Source organism: Phaenicophaeus curvirostris, chromosome 13 (assembly GCF_032191515.1).
Source record: "Phaenicophaeus curvirostris isolate KB17595 chromosome 13, BPBGC_Pcur_1.0, whole genome shotgun sequence".
Taxonomy (NCBI): Eukaryota; Metazoa; Chordata; class Aves; order Cuculiformes; family Cuculidae; genus Phaenicophaeus; species Phaenicophaeus curvirostris.
The window spans coordinates 3259420-3277204 of record NC_091404.1 but is presented as its reverse complement, the minus strand read 5'-3'; the positions used below and the strand labels follow the sequence as shown (position 1 = coordinate 3277204).

General features: G+C 44.5%; 1 protein-coding gene across 2 annotated transcripts in view; it reads left to right on the top strand.

The window, feature by feature from the left end:
• Nucleotides 1–17785, top strand: part of LOC138726284 (ras-like protein family member 11A-like) — a 100950-nt gene continuing 83165 nt past the window's right edge. Inside the window, exons 1-4 of one of the 2 annotated variants that reach the window (XR_011338404.1) lie at nucleotides 1–1049; nucleotides 2631–2687; nucleotides 5109–5191; nucleotides 9810–12096. Coding sequence is in view for 1 of the 2 variants with exons in the window: in XM_069867926.1 (XP_069724027.1) it covers nucleotides 905–1049; nucleotides 2631–2687; nucleotides 5109–5191; nucleotides 9810–10277 (753 nt within the window). In the remaining variant the exon portion in view is untranslated. Of the gene's footprint in view, nucleotides 1050–2630; nucleotides 2688–5108; nucleotides 5192–9809; nucleotides 13363–17785 lie in introns of those variants that run through there. The other variant, XM_069867926.1, reaches the window with a different exon arrangement.

Sequence of the window (17785 nt, the reverse complement as noted above, 5' to 3'; positions counted from 1 at the left end):
GTGCTGGGTTTTCCTATAGTAATCATTCTTTCTTCATTCTCTCTGGCTCGCCCCTCTGAAGGATACAGAGTCATTCCTCAGCTCTCCCAAGTCTGTCGCCAGCCCTAAATTCACTTTTCCATGTTTGGAGAAACTGCAGTGTCCCAGGCCCATGCTAACCCACATTCCAGAGGGCCATTAAGACTAACAACACGTATAAACCAGCAGATCAAATGTATCCTGGAGGATGTATATGTGAGCTGGTATTTTGGAATAACCCGCAGCTGCCTGAAAACTGGGGTGGGGGAGGAAGAAGTGTTTGTTTTCCAGAAGAGGAGCGTCCCACCAGCTTCAGGGGCCCAACTGCAGGACACAATAGGACAGGGAGAACAACGGAGCGTGGAGTTGGAGACGATTGAAAAAGCAAAGAAACTAGACAGGCAGAACGGGATTATTCAAAGTGGAATTAGAGCAGAGGACGGGGGTGACTATCTCACTGAAAACACCGCCGTGATGACTGTAAAAGAGAAGAATCCCATTTTAGCAAGGAGCCAAGGGACAGCACATAAAGCAGGCGGTGGGGAGAGAGCGAGTGCAAGGGAGTGAGGCAGCGTGGTTGATGGAGGCAGAGCTTGGTGCCGCTGGAGGAATGTCATCGCTTCCCTTGTGATTGGCTGGGGAATGGCGGAGTCAGTTTTCACGGGGGCTGATCAAAAAGTTCCCCTCTGCTTTCCAAAGTTGCTGTCTGAGCAGAGGGATGGTGAAGAGGAGGCCGGCCGCTCTGACATTCCTCAGGAAAGCTGCTTCAATGAAATGAGAAGGCTTCTCTACCCAAGGATATACGGCCAAGAAGAAGCACCGAGAAGCCGTTTTCCTTCTTTTCTCCTCCAACTCCTGCTGTGGTTGAGCAGCTTTCATTTCTGGCATGCGTCTCATCTCTCAGGATACTATGTCACAGTACTCCACTAACTTCCTCTTGCTCCCCATACCAGAGTATCCCGTCCTGGACTGCGTGCCCAACAAGATCATCAAGCTCGTGGTACTGGGGGGCAGTAGCGTTGGCAAGACAGGTAAGTCCACAGGCATAGTGCCATGCCTTGTCTTCCTGCCATGCTGCCGAGCTCGTTTGCAGCTCGGAGAGACTCGAGGCTGTGAAAACTCAGAACTGTTGCAGCTTGGACGTTTTAAGTTACTTCTTTTTGAAGTACACTGAGTAATCTGTGAGAGAAATTTGCTGTAGGTCTGCATGGACAACAGACCTGAGGTGGCAGCTGAGTGGAGAGGGCACTTTGCTGGGAGCACTGTACCCACAAATTTGACCTGGTATCCTGCAAATTAATTAACCATGTCTATATGTCCACACCCCAGCAATGGGACATAGAATCATAGAATAGTTTGTGTTGGAAGGGACCTTAAAAATCATTCATTTCCAGCCCTCCTGCGATGGGCAGGGACACCTCCCACTTGTGGGTTTTGTCCTCCTCGGGTAAAGGTTTTATGCTCTGCAGACAAATAACAGCATAAAACATGACTCCCTGTGTTATTCTCCACAGGAGAGGAGAAGAAAAGAGGGTGAAGTGAGTATTATTGCTTTTGAATATATGGTTCATGATTTCAGTAATTATTAAAGCCAGGTCTGTTTTACCACAGGACTCAGTAAAATGTTTGACTGGTTTGGATTTGAAGCAGCCACTTTTCCTGTTAAGTAGTTTGTTGAAATGATCTGAGAAATCAGCTTGATTTAAGGGAACTAAAGAGTTGACCCAATATCTGCTGTGAGAAAGAGGATTAGTTTAAATGAAAACTATGATAGAATTGTTTACAGAATAAACCCTTTTATTTAGCTATTAACTACATGGGTTTGCAAATGATTAAGAATCTGCTGAGATGAGAGCACAACAGGAAAAGAAGTTACAATTGTTGTGACAGGATTTTAAATGTTATAAAATGATGGAGATAAAGAGAAAAGAATCTGCTGAGATGAGAGCACAACAGGAAAAGAAGTTACAATTGTTGTGACAGGATTTTAAATGTTATAAAATGATGGAGATAAAGAGAAACATTCTAACTCAACAGGGTAAGAAAGCCCCCCCCCCCCCCCGGTTAGGGTGAATAAGGCAGCCCAGGGCACTGCAGCATGTCCTACACGTGCAGAACACAGGCTGGTTTTGTGCTGGGATGTGATTAGATATCACTAATGAGTTTTGTGAAAGGGACTGAGGAGTTTTAAGGCTGGGAAGAACCATTATGTCCATCAGCCTCGCATCTTACATGACACAGAGGTCTTAAATGTGATATTTGGATTAGTTTCAGTTTACTGGCTTGTTACTCCTGTTCTAAATTATTTCAAACCAAGGGCCAGGTTGTTATTCCTGCAATCCCAACAAACCAATCTCTGTATCCTACATGGAGCCATGCAGTATCTAAGGGGTCATTTCCAATACAACTTGCAAAAAACTCCGCATTAGGTCTCATAGCCTGGCCCAGATCTTTTTCTGTTGAGAAAAGCATTTGCAGAATAATATGCGAGCAATTCAAAGATTAACTTGGTTTCATATTGTGCTAACTCTTCCAGTAAGATACTGCATGTGTTCTGCAAAGATTGGTTTTGGGTGACATTATAAAGACATATTTTCTTCATTATTTTACAGCCCTGGTTGTGCGCTTTCTCACAAAGAGATTTATTGGAGACTATGAAGCCAATACTGGTGAGTCTGCTTTCTACCGCAGTGCTGCAGATAGCTTGGAAAGAAATCCACTCTGATTTGTGACTGGTGCATGTTACAGAAAAGCCAAGCGGTGTTACATCCATAAGGTGCATATTTTCAGTCAACAGCCTGAAGCCATGAAAGCCATAAATCAAAGGCTCATTATTTATGATCCTTTTAGCTGTTCTTTTCCAGCTTGAAGGAAAAGGATCTGAGTAAATGGTTTGCTTGGGGACATACCTCTACTAAAATGCAGACTCAGGGAACAACTTGCATGTCGACTAAACTGTGGAAACCCGATGCTGCTCTCTCCGCAACCCCAGGGAAGCCAGAGGAATTCCAAAGCATGTAAAAGGCTTTTCCTGTGTAATCCCCCTTTTCAGTGGCTTTTATGACAAGGGAAACTTCCAAACTGAAGTCTCGTGTCCATAAGATAAGTGACGACGCAAACTGCTTCTGCTGCATTTCATGTTTAGTCCTGACACCTCAGCAGATGATTTCATGGGAACTCTTCAATTCACAGCCTCTGTCCCAAGAAAGTGCCAAAGGTATTGGGCAGTGTCGTAGAAAGAATCTACATACCTTGTGTGCACATTCCACACATAGGCCATCTCTCGGGTTTTGGATGGAGGACAGGATTCAGAGCATGATTGCTTCAATTTGGAGGTGAACACTGGATTTAGAATGAGGAGTTGGGGAAGGAGATGGCAGCACGAGACACCTTTGATCTCTGCCTATTTGGTGAAATACAATCTGAAAGCTCCTCTTTACAGTTCCCTCTTGCTGACCCTAACTAACCTGGGTGGTTGGCTACGCTATTTCTCTTTCTTTTCCCTCATCTCTTCTATAGGAAGCTGTACATCAAGTTAGACTTCTGAGCTTTGCAATGGGTTGCTGCCAGAAACATTGCTCAGAACCACATGCTTTTCTCATTAAGATACCAGCCCAACAGCCACGCTTTAGGAGAAACAAATATGCCAGAAATAAGAAACAGGTGGCAGTGTATTTGTGATCATTCAACCACACTTCCCCTTCAGCTGGGTATAAGGCAGAACACAGGCAGTGCCTGGATGTACCTGCTCTTTTTTTCTGCTCTGCATTACAGCGTAGGAATAATATGTTGTCTGGTCCTGTTGCAGGGGTCGAGTATCTTCCCATAAAACAGCAACATTGTCATCTTAAAATCTGATCTGTTTTGGAAAAAAAAAAAAGAAAACAAATCCCAGAAGTGCTAAACCACCTCACAGAGTCAGTATTAAAACATAATACAATAATGTTGGGTTCAGATGCAGCAAACTGAGCTGAGACCCTTTTCCATTGGAATAAACCACCAATTTCCTTGAACCAGAGATTGTTTTCAGAAGTCATGGTGTTATTGTCACTAACAGACTTCCCTGCCAATCTGAATTGCTTACTTACCAAAAGCTGGGTTTTCTTACTGTTTGAGGTGAAGTGAATTGGTTTCAGATACAGCATTTCTTCTTGTATCCACGGGGCTTTTATTAAGTTCTAAAGAAAATTGGTTATGGCCTCAGTCTCTGAAGCTCTCCTTATCACACCCATGGATAGTTCATAAGATCGAAACTTAGGCTTTCACTGATACTTAACCTGCACTCCAGTAACAAAACAAAGTTCAAGCTCAGAATAGTGATGGTTTTAATGGAGCTGGAGCTGTCCCAGATGCTTTGAACCTGAGTACATTCCATGCAGATTAAGCAGAAGTCAGATTCAAAATGGCCAGTCTTCGGGGATTCCAAACAAACTCTGACTGCTAAGGTCATGCAAGTCCCAAAGAGCATCTGTGTACTCTGTGTTAAGTCCCTTATTATCTGCCCAAAACTGGAATACTTGCCTTCTGTAAAAACTTCCAGAGAAACACAACGGGAAACAGCTCCTTCCTTTTACAGCAGCACTTGGGTATATGGGTTTGAGATTACAAATACACGCAGCCCACATCTTCAAAATTGAACAACATCACTTGAAAGCCTGCATGGAACTTAGCGCCCATTTGGAGTTTGTGATCACTACAGAGTGTCCCCTTTTCCAGCTATGTGCTGCGTATACGTTTAAAACATCTGACCACACAGCAAATACAGAACTACTTTACTTAAGTAAACAGACATATAGAATCATAGAATAGTTTGGGTTGGAAGGGACCATAAAGATCATCTAGTTCCAGCCCCCTTGCCATAAGCATGGACACCTCCCACTGGATCAGGGGCTCAAAGCCCCATCCAACCTGGCCTTGAACACCTCCAGGGATGGGGCAGACACACTTCCCTGGGTACCATTCCCTTTTCAATAAGCAGCTGCAGATCATAAGCCTCAAAAAGCTGGATTTCAGCAGTTCCACTTTGCCTTAATGTATTCTTTCTTTCTTTGTTACAGTCACTAACTCTAATGATCTTACTTTTCCACCAGGTGCTTTGTATTCAAGGAAGTTCACCATAGACGGGGAACAGATCTCTCTACAGGTGCAGGATACTCCCTTTGTGTCACTGGAGGTAAAACATCTACTCAGTGCGTAGGTGCCTTACAGCACAGTTACTGTCTCTTGTTTGTTACCAGCACTTCTTCCTGTAAGTAATTCCACTTATCAGCAGAAATATATCTGGGCTTAAACCACAATGCAGACCTTAAGCCCTGCCAAAGTGAGCCCTCAAGGAGGTTAAAACAGGCTCCTTTAAGCATAAGTCAGAATGAAAACAAATCTAGTTCCAACACATTACTCTATCCCAAGCATGAATAGCAGTAAAACCATAGTCTGGCTCACTCCTGCTAGCTGTTTTATTTCCTCTCCAATGGTTTCTGTGTTTGCATGGCAGAAAACTCACCTGCCTAGAGGCCTGGCTGGCTCAGCTTAGACCTCTCTACATACCCAAAGTCCAGAAAGGTGTTTCTTTTCCAAGGGAATGGGCCTCACAGCAGTTGTAAGTTCCAACTAAGGTGCTTTTCAGTGGTCGCCTTACTGTTTTTTGCTTTTTATTTTATTCATGCCTAATTATAGCAATATCTTTCCAAGCAGGATCAAAGATTAAGATGTCTTTTTTTGGAAGATCTGCTTCACATGCAAAACAAGAGGATGAAAATAGTGTCAAAGCAGCAGGAAGTGTAATTAAATTTGGGGTTAGGTGAATGGTGGAAATCTGATGAGAGTAATAATTCCTATGAACAGCTGGAATGTCATGGTAAAATTAGGTATCCTCTTGACACCATCAAACCTAAACGTCTAAGTTTGGCCTTAACTTCAGTCTAAGCACAGACTTGGTCAAATATATGCCTGGATGGGAACATCTCTCGTTGTCTTTCAGGCTAGCCCTGGATAGCTTTACATACCTTGTCTGGTCTGCACAGACCCATGCGTGCATGGGTTCATTTCTGTGCTGTAGAACTGTTCCATCCTGAGTTTACAGAATGGGATAAGCAAAGCTCAACCAGCCTCCATTTCCACTTTCTTTGATGAGCGGAAGGAGATTGAAGTGGAAAGCTTTGACAAGGTTCCCCACTCTGCTGCAGCTGGGGGTGTGCGGAGCAGAGCAGAGGGCTCCTCATTTACTCTGGACACTACAAAGCAAACAAAAGCTGCTATGGAAGTCTTCCACACATTCAAGAGGGACTTAATAGTACAAAGGCCCTATGCCATTTGCTTAGAGAGAACCCGCAAAGAGAAGCTGTGGGTGGTGGTTAGGCACAATTGGGACCTGCCTGCTCAACACTTTACAAAGAGAGTCCCCTCTGTGTTCTACCCCATGGAGAAAGGAGGGAGCGAAAGTATTTAATTCCCTCTTTTACACCAGATAGATGTTTGTTTTCTGGTTTCCTCGTTTAAACTATGACTGTGCCCTAAAGTTCTGTCACTGCAGCCAGAGCTCCACAAGATTTAGCAATGCCAGCAGCTGAGGTTTCTTAGTCAGAAATGAGTTTGAGTCAGAAAGCAACTTCATTTTCTTTGTCCCAGTCCAAGCTCTGCACTGTTTTAACAGTTCCCACAGACACGCTTATCTGGGCCTGATGCAGGTTGGATTTTCTGGTAAAATCCTTACGGAAGAAAGTTTCTTGCACTTCTCAGGCTGAGGATGGTGTTTTGGGAGGAAGTTGTGTGGAAACTAGTCAGGATTCTAGCCACCCAGGAATGTTAATGTGTAAGAGAGAAACAGAAGCAAAGAGATAACTGGCTTTGTCAGGTCTTGGTCTACGGGGGGCAAATGACTATGTGTTTCAAAATCCATTCTGGACCAGAGATTTCCATTTAAAAAGTAGCCCATTAGCCTTTGATTTTCCTGAATAAAGCATTCCATTGGGGATTATCCATCCATGTCACTACTGGGTGGGCCTAGCTGGAGCATTTCTGCTCATTAGGGCTCTCTGAATGTGCACCTTCTCCAAAAACATTTTCAGAGCCTGCCAGTGCAATTAGTTCTTTTTCCTCATGGAAGGACTTTGCTGGTGAAGAGAGGCTAGAAGGACGTGTAGGGTGGCTAATTATCTATAGGTTGGCTACAGCCCAGAGACCAACTGTGCAAATTGCCCTTCTTCCCACAGCCTGCCCTGCCCTGGCTTCGGTTCACACTCATTAACCTTTTAAACAAGACTGCTAGTGAGGATCACTCTTCATTCCCTGTGCAACTCTGTTGAGTTTTGGGGTTTGAGGGTTTAGGGGAGAGGCGTGATAAGAGCGTCTGTTAAACAATTTCACTCCTAACAGGATTTAGCGTCACTGTGAACTGGCAAGGGCAAAAAACTACTCGGTATGATGAGCCGATGTCTCTACTGACAATACTGAACTATTCACAAAGGGCAGATTGTTAGGAGAACTCCTGTTGAAAGTTGTAAGTTTAACTTACCCTTTGAACCTTCAGAAATTCTCTTCCTTCTTCTCACAGGAGAGCCTTGTTGGAAGTCCTTTTTCTACTGTCTGATCTACGATAAGAGAACTGAACAGTTTTTCTCATTTTTTTTCCACTTCTGCTTCCTGAAGTTAGGTCTTACAGTGCATATTTAAGTGTCTAAATAAAAGAAATCTCTTCGGGGAGATTGCTGAGCATATGCAAATTCTGTTAAAATGAATATGAATGGCAGATATAGAATCATAGAATAGGTTGGGTTGCAAGGGACCTTAAAGATCAACTAGTTCCAACCCCCCTGCCATGGGCAAGGACACCTCCCACTAGATCAGGCAGCCCAAGGCCCATCCAACCTGACCTTGAACCCCTCCAGGGATGGGGTGTTCTGCTCTGGGCAACCTGGGCCAGGGCCTCACCACTCTCATCATGAAGAAATTCCTCCTTATGTCCAGTCTAAACCCACCCCTCTCCAGCTTATACCCAATGCCGCTCATCCTATCACCACAAGCCTTTGTAAACAGCCCCTCCCCAGCTTTCTTGTAGCCTCTTCAGGTACTGGAAGGTTGCTATAAGATCTCCTTGGAGCCTTCTCTTCTCCAGGCTGAACAACCCCAACTCTCTCAGCCCAGAATATATCTTCTATAGATGAATCGATAACAGAATGTATGTTCTAAGAGTCTGATGGAATAGTTTGACTTCAGCAATAATAATAAAAGTTTGGGCTCTGTATTCATGATGTTGAACTCCCCCTAAAATACAAAAGAGCCTCTGTTTCCTACCAACTTCATCAAGAACTGAGTACTGAATATGCTCAGTGCCTTGTTGGACATGAAAGACAAAGTTCAAGGAAGCCCGTAACACTGACAGGAACATCAGTTCTTACAAACCCAGCATCTTGGCAATAACTGCAGCAGTGATCTGCCTTTCTGGTTGGCCAGCACAGATAACAAAGAGTAGAGGATTAGCTGTAAATAGCTTCATCTTGAAAACTGACCTGATGTCTTTTCAAGCTGCTGCAGGACTGGATCCAGTTTTATATTCCTGATGCTGGTAACTGTTTTGGCTGGCTGAGTAGGAGGTGATGGACTGAACAAACCTGTAATGAGGAAAACAAAACCATAAAGCCACTGCTACTCTACGAACCAGCAATGAGCTTTCACCTCATTTTCAGTAATGGGTTAGTTGTAACAAATCACTTTTTTTGAAGTAACTTTGCCTTTGACTATCTGGAGACCCACATGGCAGAAAAACCTGTCAGGGTTTGCCTGACCAAGTTAGTGAGAACTCCTCTCCATTGAACACAGAATTGGACAAAGCCTTAAAAAACAACCTAGGGGGACAAAACTTTTCACTTACACAGTGTGGCTGACCTGCTGAATGTTAGAAAGCTCTTGCCATGTCTATCACTTTTATCCATAATAACAGCGTGGGTTTCTGTCACACTGCTTTGGTACAAAAGAATACAGCACTCCATCGGGGAAAATCTGTATTTGGGCTGTTCTCTTCTTTTCATCCACTTTACCCCCTCTGCACTGCGTGGCCCGCCTGTGATACGGTACTGACACAGTGCATTTTCTCCTGTCCCTGCCTGTACATTGAGAAACAGCTACGCACTAAAGCAAAGCTCTGAGCAGTTCACAGTGCTCTATGGCTGTTTGCTTTGTCTGCTGCCTGCTCTCAGTTTTCTTTAGGGAGGTGATTCTGCCCCTCTATTCCTCTCGTGTGAGACGTCATCTGGAGTACTGTGTCCAGTTCTGGAATCCTCAACATAAGAAGGAGATGGAGCTGTTGGAACAGGTCCAGAGGAGGCTACAAAGATGATCCAAGGACTGGAGCATCTCCATATGAGGACAGGCTGAGAGAGTTGGGGTTGATCAGCCTGGAGAAGAGAAGGCTCCAAGGGGACCCTCTAGGGATCTTCCAGCACCTGAAGGGGCTACAAGAAAGCTGAGGAGGGACTGTTCACAAACGCTTGTAGTGATAGGGCGAGGAACAAGGGGTATAAACTGTAGAGGGACAGATTTAGGCTAGACATATAAGGAGGAATTTCTTCACTATAAGGGTGGGGAGGCCCTGGAACAGGTTGCCCAGGGAAGCTGTGGCTGCCCCATCCCTGGAGGTGTTCAAGGCCAGGTTGGATGGACCTTAGGCAGCCTCATCCAGTGGGAGGTGTCCCTGCCCATGGCAGGGGTGGAACTGGATGGGCTTTAAGGTCCCTTCCAGCCCCAACTGTTCTGTGATTCTACGATTCTAACCTCACCTCTTGGTTCTGCGGCAGGATGACACCGACAGCATATGCTGCCAAGAGCAGATCAACCGTTCGATCTACTGGGCAGACGGCTTTGTTTTTGTTTACTCCATCACAGACTATGAGAGCTACCGAGTCATCCGTCCCCTGCACCAGCACATCCGCAAGATCCACCCAAATGCTAACATTCCCCTGCTTCTGATGGCGAACAAAGGAGACCTCCTGCGTGCCAGGCAGGTGTCCTCCAAAGAAGGACTCCAGCTGGCCAGTGAACTGGGAGGAACTTACTATGAAGTCTCAGCCCGGGAGAACTGTGAGGGAGTGCACGAAGCCTTCCAGCAGCTCTGCCAGGAAGTCAGCAGGATGATCGGGAGCTGCAATGGGGAGAAAAGAAGAGGCCTTCACCTTGTCCGACCCAAGTCGCCAAATATGCAGGACTTAAAGAGACGTTTGAAACAGGCTCTGACTTCCAAAGGGAAATCTGCCACTACGCTTTGATGGTGGTGACAGAAATTGTTTTCCACAGCCCTGAAAAAAAGGCAAGATAATAAGTTGGCAATAAGGGACATCACTAAAATTCAGCAGTCAGGTTGTGCGAGAGGCTCTTTCATTTTGTTTTTGCATCTGTAAAATCCTATGCTCATACAGCAAAGGAACTTAAAGGATTTGATCTTTGGGGCAAGAATTAAGAAACTGTGACTTAAATAGATTGTCCCAAATGATTTCCTTTTTGAAAGGGACAGAGTCGAATAGTTTAGGCTCACAAGTGGATTTTATTCATAACAATTATTAAATCCTACTTTTAAGAGAAGTGACTTCTTTTGGAGATGGCTCTGCCCCCAAACACAGCACGAGGAGAGTGACATGAGCTATACTGAGCAGGCAAAAATGACGAGATTTGCTTAGTCACAAGACTGGTAAATAAAAGCAAAAAAGTAAATGAAGAGTATAGATAGTGAAAAGTAGAAATTGAAAGCTTTTAAATTGCAGTTCAGAAAGTGTTCTTAGCAACCTGGGGAGAGATTTGTTCCTATGCAAGCTTTACCTTTATGGTACCCCTTGAACAGGAGATTTTAAATTTTTTTTAAATCACAGTTTTTTCGGATTATTTTTCTTCAAATGCACGTTGGCTGCTTCTGAAACTGATTTGGTGGGTGAAATGCAGACTTGTAGCAGTGTTTTATAGGCAGCTTCTGAATGGCATACTTCTCATCTTTCTGTGGGTTTCCTCCATGGCAACGAGAGAGCAACAAATGGTTTAAAACCTGAAAAGAAAAATGGACTTTAATAATCAAGAGCAAGGAGGTGACTTTAAACTATTTAATTTTTTTCCAGAGTAGTCAGATTTCAAGTTCCAGATACTGTTTTAAAAAGACAAGGCCTTCACATGAAGTAAATCTAATCCATTAGGTCTTTTTATTAAAGAAGAAACGGTTTTAAGATGCCTGAAATTTCTGGCTTCAGGAATTCATCCTATTGGTATATGCCTTAGGACCAGACTTTACTCAATACCTCACCAGTTTGTCACTGCGTATTTCACCGCGTTGTGTCTCAGCACGTCCAAAGGGATGTGAAGCTGGATCCTGCGAGCTGACCCCTCATCTGACAGCAGTAACAACAACATGAAGCATCCATCATTTGTTCTTAATGAGAGTGGAGAGAAACTGTGTTGGACCATGAAAAGGCCTGATGCAACCATCTCTTCTTTAAGCAGACCACTTGAGCAATGCACAGGACCATGGAATGAAGGACAACTCAGTGATTTACACACAAGAACACAAAATCCTAGTTTGGTGGATGTGGAAAAACACTATTGGCTGCTGTTTTAGCCAGCAACACTGAGCTAAATCAACCTTTTACTCATTATAAGCAGCAAAAATGTAAATAGAGTCTGATGAGTAGTTATATAGCTCAGGGCTTGAAAATGTACTCAGTATTTTAGACAACTCTAGTCCTGATTTTCCTTATCACCTGGATTCACTTTATCTACAGCTCACTTTCTGGTTTATTTATTGTTTTCCACAGCTGGTTATTCCAGAACATCTCATGTTCTGGTTAATTTAAAAATTCTATTCACACGAAAGAGCTGCACCTTTTTCAAAATGTAGTTTCAGGTGGTAGTAGGAGGGTAAAAACAGATCATCCACAGACCCGAACAATATCAGAGGATTTCTACTTAGCCTGTGGTTAATTAACAATATGATGTTTGAGCAGTGTCATTATTCTTTGCAGGTGTTTATTAGTACAGGATTTCAGTATTTTAAATTACTAATGGCATAGCTCAAATATCAAATCCAAGGATTCGATAACATGAAACGTTGAACCATGAAACAGTTTGGGATGGAAAGGACCTTAAAGATCATCCAGTTCCAACCCCCCTGCCATGGGCAGGGACACCTCCCACGGGATCACGTTGCTCCAAGCCCCATCAAACCTGGCCTTGAACACATCCAGGGATGGGGCAGCCACCACTTCCCTGGGCAACCTGTTCCAGTGCCTCCCCATTCTCATAGTGAAGAAATCCCTCCTTATGTCTAATCTAAATCTGCCCCTCTCCAGTTTATCCCCATTGCCCCTCGTCCTATCACTACAAGCCTTTGTGAACAGTCCCTCCCCAGCTTTCTTGTAGCCCCTTCAGGTACTGGAAGGTCACTAGAACAGAGCAAAACGGCTGTAAGAGACACACAAACTGAAAATTATTTACATTGGAAAAACAATCACCAGTTTGGAATAGCAATTAAATGTTTTACCATCCCAGTACTGGATCACAAGGGCTAAGTTTGCTGAAGACACTTTGCTGACAACATTTATTTTCATAAGAGAAGAGAATTATGTTGTCTGGCCAACTGAATTTGTTTATAACTTGCTCTTCCAGCTCTAATCCTTTCTTAGCTGGGAAAGAAGTTCAACACATTTCAAAGCTGTCAATGTTTTATTTGCAGTAGTGATTAATAAAAACACACAAGGTGTTTCCTGAGTAGCAAATGAAGTAGCTGCTTTATGTCTCACATAATGTTCCTTGTTTATACTAGGCTAAAAATGTATTTTTTCCCCTTCTCACAACCCAAAGCACCCTCTTTTGGAAGTATACACACGTATTCCTACATTTGTACTCCTACATAAGGAAGCATTCCCACATTCCTGCAGCACCAGGGAGGAAAAAGAAGTCGACAATTTAGCTAAGGACAAAAAACATTGAGACATTTAAGTCTTCTCCTAAATACTAGGATGTGGCAAACATTTATTCTGCTACAGAAACCTGAGTATAGTATTTGCTTTGTTCATTAACCAGCAATACAAATCCTGTAATAGATTTGATACTGGTTTTAACCCAGAAGACACCAGAGCTCCACAGCTTTGTTAGCAATGCAGAACACACTTCTGTGCCACTGAAAGGAAGCCAGGCTGAGGAAGGAGGATAACAGCATGAAAAACAGGGAGAAGAGGAGACTATAAAATAAAGGGCCTAAAAATAACCATGTAAAATACCAAAGTTTAGTTACATAGAACCTGATCCTGAATTAGGACCTTGGGGCTGCTGGGGGAAGACATGGATCCTACTGAAGGTTAAGCTGGTAGAAAGAAAGTACTGAACATAAAGTCAGGGAACAGAAGGGGAAAAAAGATTAAAGAATGCAATTTTTTTGGATATCAAAGCCAAGTCTCATTTCAGTTATACTGTTTAAGGCCAGACTAACTCTATCAAAAGTAATACCAGCAAAAACAAACTACAGAACTCTCCTTCCTTCCACTCCATCCCACTTCACCCTCCTGGGCAGTTTAAATCTCATGCCCCATCTGGTTCTCAAGACGGTTTACAGCTGGGTGTACTTGGGCATGAAGTAGCTAAGTGATTTGCCCCAAGGTTACACAGCTGAGCAAGTGCTTGAGAGGAACTCCAAAGCTGTCCCCTCCGTAATTAATTCCCAGCTCTTGACAACAACTACCAGACCACACCGCCTCCCTCAAGGTATGCACAGAGCTCAGTGAGTTGTGTTACGGAAGAATGTAGTTAAAAGTTGGAAGAAGAAACTGAAATGACAAGCTGTGTTCAGAACTGCCTGAGCAAACTGTTAATGTCACGAGTCATCAAACTGGCCCTGAGCTAGGGAAGATGTTTGTAAATGGTTATTTTCTGCAGTCTCTCTGACAGCTGCATTTCTCACATGTTTTCAGTGGTTCCCCATGGAAATACAGTGTCCTTAGAGATGGGAAAATCAGGGTCTGTTTTTAGCTTTTCCTGTGAGTTGTTGGTGATCCCAAGCACAACTATAGGCTGGGTGAAGAACGGACTAGGAGCAGCCCTGAAGAGGGCTTGCAGTGCTGGGGGATGAGGAGCTCAATGAGCCAGCGATGTGCGCTCACAGCCCAGACACCAACCACGTCCTGAGCTGCATCCCAAGCAGTGGGACCAGCAGGGGGAGGGAGGGGATTCTGCCCCTCTGCTCCACTCTGGTGAGACCAAACCTGGAGCCCTGCATCCAGTTCTGGAGTCCTCAGCACAGGAAGGATCTGGAGCTGATGGAGTGAGTCCAGAGGAGGCCACAGAGATGATCCGAGGGCTGGAGAACCTCCTGTACGAGGACAGGCTGAGAGAGTTGGGGTTGTTCAGCCTGGACAAGAGAAGGCTGTGGGGAGACTGACCTTAGAGCAGCTTCCAGTGCTGAAAGGGGCTCCAGGAAAGCTGGGGAGGGGCTCTGGATCAGGAAGTGCAGGGATAGGATGAGGGGGAACAGTTTTCAGCTGAAAGAGGGAAGATTGAGATGAGATCTTAACAAGAAAACTTTTCCTGTGAGAATGGTGAGGCCCTGGCCCAGGTTGCCCAGAGCAGTGGTGGCTGCCCTATCCCTGGAGGGGTTCAAGGCCAGGTTGGATGGGGCTTGGAGCCCCTGATCCAGTGGGAGGTGTCCCTGCCCATGGCAGGGGTGGAACTGGATGGGCTTTGAGGTCCCCTCCAACCCAAATATAGTTCTTGGCCAGATCTCTTAATCAAAGTTACTGTGTCCATAAAGGAAGGACACTGGCACATCTTCGCCATGCACTTCAGCATCCATAGGAGAGAATCACCAATAAGAAATAGGAAAATCTCCCCCGCAGTGCGCTAGGAATGACTCAAATCTTAACATCTGAATTCAGATCCTGATTCTGGATTCCTAGAACTGAGAGTTGTTTGGGTCCCACACTTACAGTTGAACCACAGGAACAAAGTGGAAACATCAGATCTTGATTTCAAGGAACAGCTCAGACAGGGATATTTGTATCCACGGTACCTGGGTACTCCCAGGGTTTATGTCAGGTGTACAAATGAAGAGGAAAGAGTAACTTTCTGAGACATCAAAAGAAACTTATTCTGTCACAGAGAACAGTTGACTAATTGTTTTACAGGGCAAAGTGGAAGGCTGCCAGGTGATTGTCACTGCCAGAATTCTCTCTAGAAGACTCTGGGTCAGACTCACCCTGACTCTGCTCGAGATGCTGCTGTGTGTGCAGAGCCAGCGCTGGCCCCCGAAACAGCAGCACAGAGTGACATGTTGGCTGGTTTTGTTCCTGTATCTTTAGTTCCTGAGCTGTCCCTCTCTCCTTCAAGGCAAGCACAGGAAAGCCAAGCAACTGAAAGCTAAAAAAAGATCTCTAGTTTCACTGTAAAAACCTCAACAGCAGGGACAGTGCTGCTAGAAAAGATGATCCTCTGGAGACAAAGCAAGACTCTTCCTTTGACAATTTTCCACCCCTCCTCTAATTTAGCTTTGCCCTTCCTTGTCCTTGTCCATTCATGCCCCTATGCTCATCTCATTTAACAAGCAAAAACTTCTGCAGTTGTTAATCTTAAGAAAAACATTTTTTTGCTGTCTAATTTAAAATTTATTTCCACATATTTTAACTCCAAGCATGGTTTATAGCAAAAGAAGTGTGTCTACTTAACCTTTTGACCTTATTTACCTAAAGCATTTGAAAGCACATCTAAATCAAGCCATCGCAACTCTGCATTTAGACAAACCTTTGAATTCATGCCACTTCTCCCCAGGGGCTCTCGCTGGCTTAGCCCAATATTTCCTTCCCTTGTTTTGTGCTCACAGTGTTGAGCTCATTTGTGTTAGAGAGTCATTGCTTACTTAAACCTGGCTAGTCCTTGCAAATTTTTGCTCTCTTCTCTGAATTTGCTTTGATTCCATCAAGCAAGTTCTCCTCTAAGCAGCTGTGCAGGCAGGATATGAGCTCAGATCAGCTGGTGATTTTCTGCTCTGTCAGATTTTTGCCAATTATTGAAGATTTTGGAATAAACAGGAGCATGGAGAGCGATGTAGCAAACCCAGTTCTAGTCCTACAAGTGGGCTCCATGAAAGCTGGGGAGAGAGTGTTTACAAAGGGTTGTAGTGATGGGACAAGGGACAATGAGTATAAACTGGAGAGGGGCAGATTTAGACTAGACCTAAGAAAGAATTTCTTCACGATGAGAGTGGTGAGGCAGTGGAACAATTTGCCCAGGGAAGCTGTGGCTGCCTCATCCCTGGAGGTGCTCAAGGCCAGGTTGGATGGAGCTTGGGGAGCCTGATCCAGTGGGAGGTGTCCCTGCCCATGGCAGGGGGATGGAACTGGATGGGATTTAAGGTCCCTTCCAACCTCAACTATTCTATGGTTCTATGATTCTATGACTCTAGTCTCCTTTCATTTGTCAGCTTCCTTTGTTGACAATTATTTATCCATCACAAAGTGGACCAAGTTGATTTGAAATTATAGCGTTTGAGCACGGGTTCCTGCAGATGGAAAGAACTCCAAGTATGAAGCAGAGAGATAAGTCGATAGGCTCTGTAAACCCTAGGATCCCATTCATTCAGGAGCTGTCAGACCAATCTCCTTTTCTTTAGAAGATACATTTTTTACATTTTCCTTTTCATCCTGATGAGTTTCAGGGTTTAGCCTCTGGATCTCATCACACCGACACTCACCGGCTCCTCTGCAGCAGGGCTGGGGGAGCTGCGCATTTTCTAAATCTGATGGGTGAAAGTATGCATGCCCTGTGCTGTTATTATGGATGATTGTGGAAACCGTTCCTAAGGATAATGTTTTTCTTCTTTCTGGGCAATAATGCAGAACATTAGTGACCAGTAACTGGTCATTTTGAAAAAATATTAGTTTTGTTTGCTGGATCTGTAGACGCACTGTACCTTCTCTGCTGGTTAGAAAGCTCACCAGATAAGCAGGGGTTGGGGATTTTTTCTGGTGTAGCCTTTGAACCCTTTCAGACAGTTGAATAAAGCCACTTTTTGACTATCATTCAGGTTTCCAGATGCTTGCAGGAGCCAACACTCTTCACAGTGCTCTGCACTGTATTCACTTCAAAACTCTCAATTTTCCTCTGCCGTGTTGAAAAAGAGAAACAACTTTGGAAGAGCATGCTGAAGTGCAACAGCCCATGCTCTTGCCTCTCTCTTTTTGATGAAGATCATGGGTGTCTCAGCAGCTTTGATATTTCTTCGGGTTAGAACTCATACTGATCCTCCATAAGCAAAGTTGTTTAGTACTTCAAAATGAATGAGACTCCTCATTATTTAGCCAGCAAATTGAGGTGTGCTGTGGAGCTCCTCAGCACTCTGTGACTGTCAGTAAAGAGCAGTGGGGCAGGGGAATGGAAGGGAGCCATGAATAATAGAAGCATAGAATAGTTTGGGTTGGAAAGGACCTCAAAACCCATCCAGTTCCAAACCCCCTGCCATGGGCAGGGACACCTCCCATGGGATCATGTTGCTCCAAGTCCCATCCAACCTGGCCTTGAACCCCTCCAGGGATGGGGCAGCCACCACTGCTCTGGGCAGCCTGTTCCAGTGCCTCAGCACTCTCATCATGAAGAAATTCCTCCTTATGGCTAGTCTAAATCTGCCCCTCTCCGGTCTAAATCCACCCCCTCCTCCCCTCCATGGTCCTATCACTACAAGCCTTTGTAAACAGCCCCTCCCCAGCTTTCTTGTAGCCCCTTCAGGTACTGGAAGCTGCTTTAAGGTCTCCCT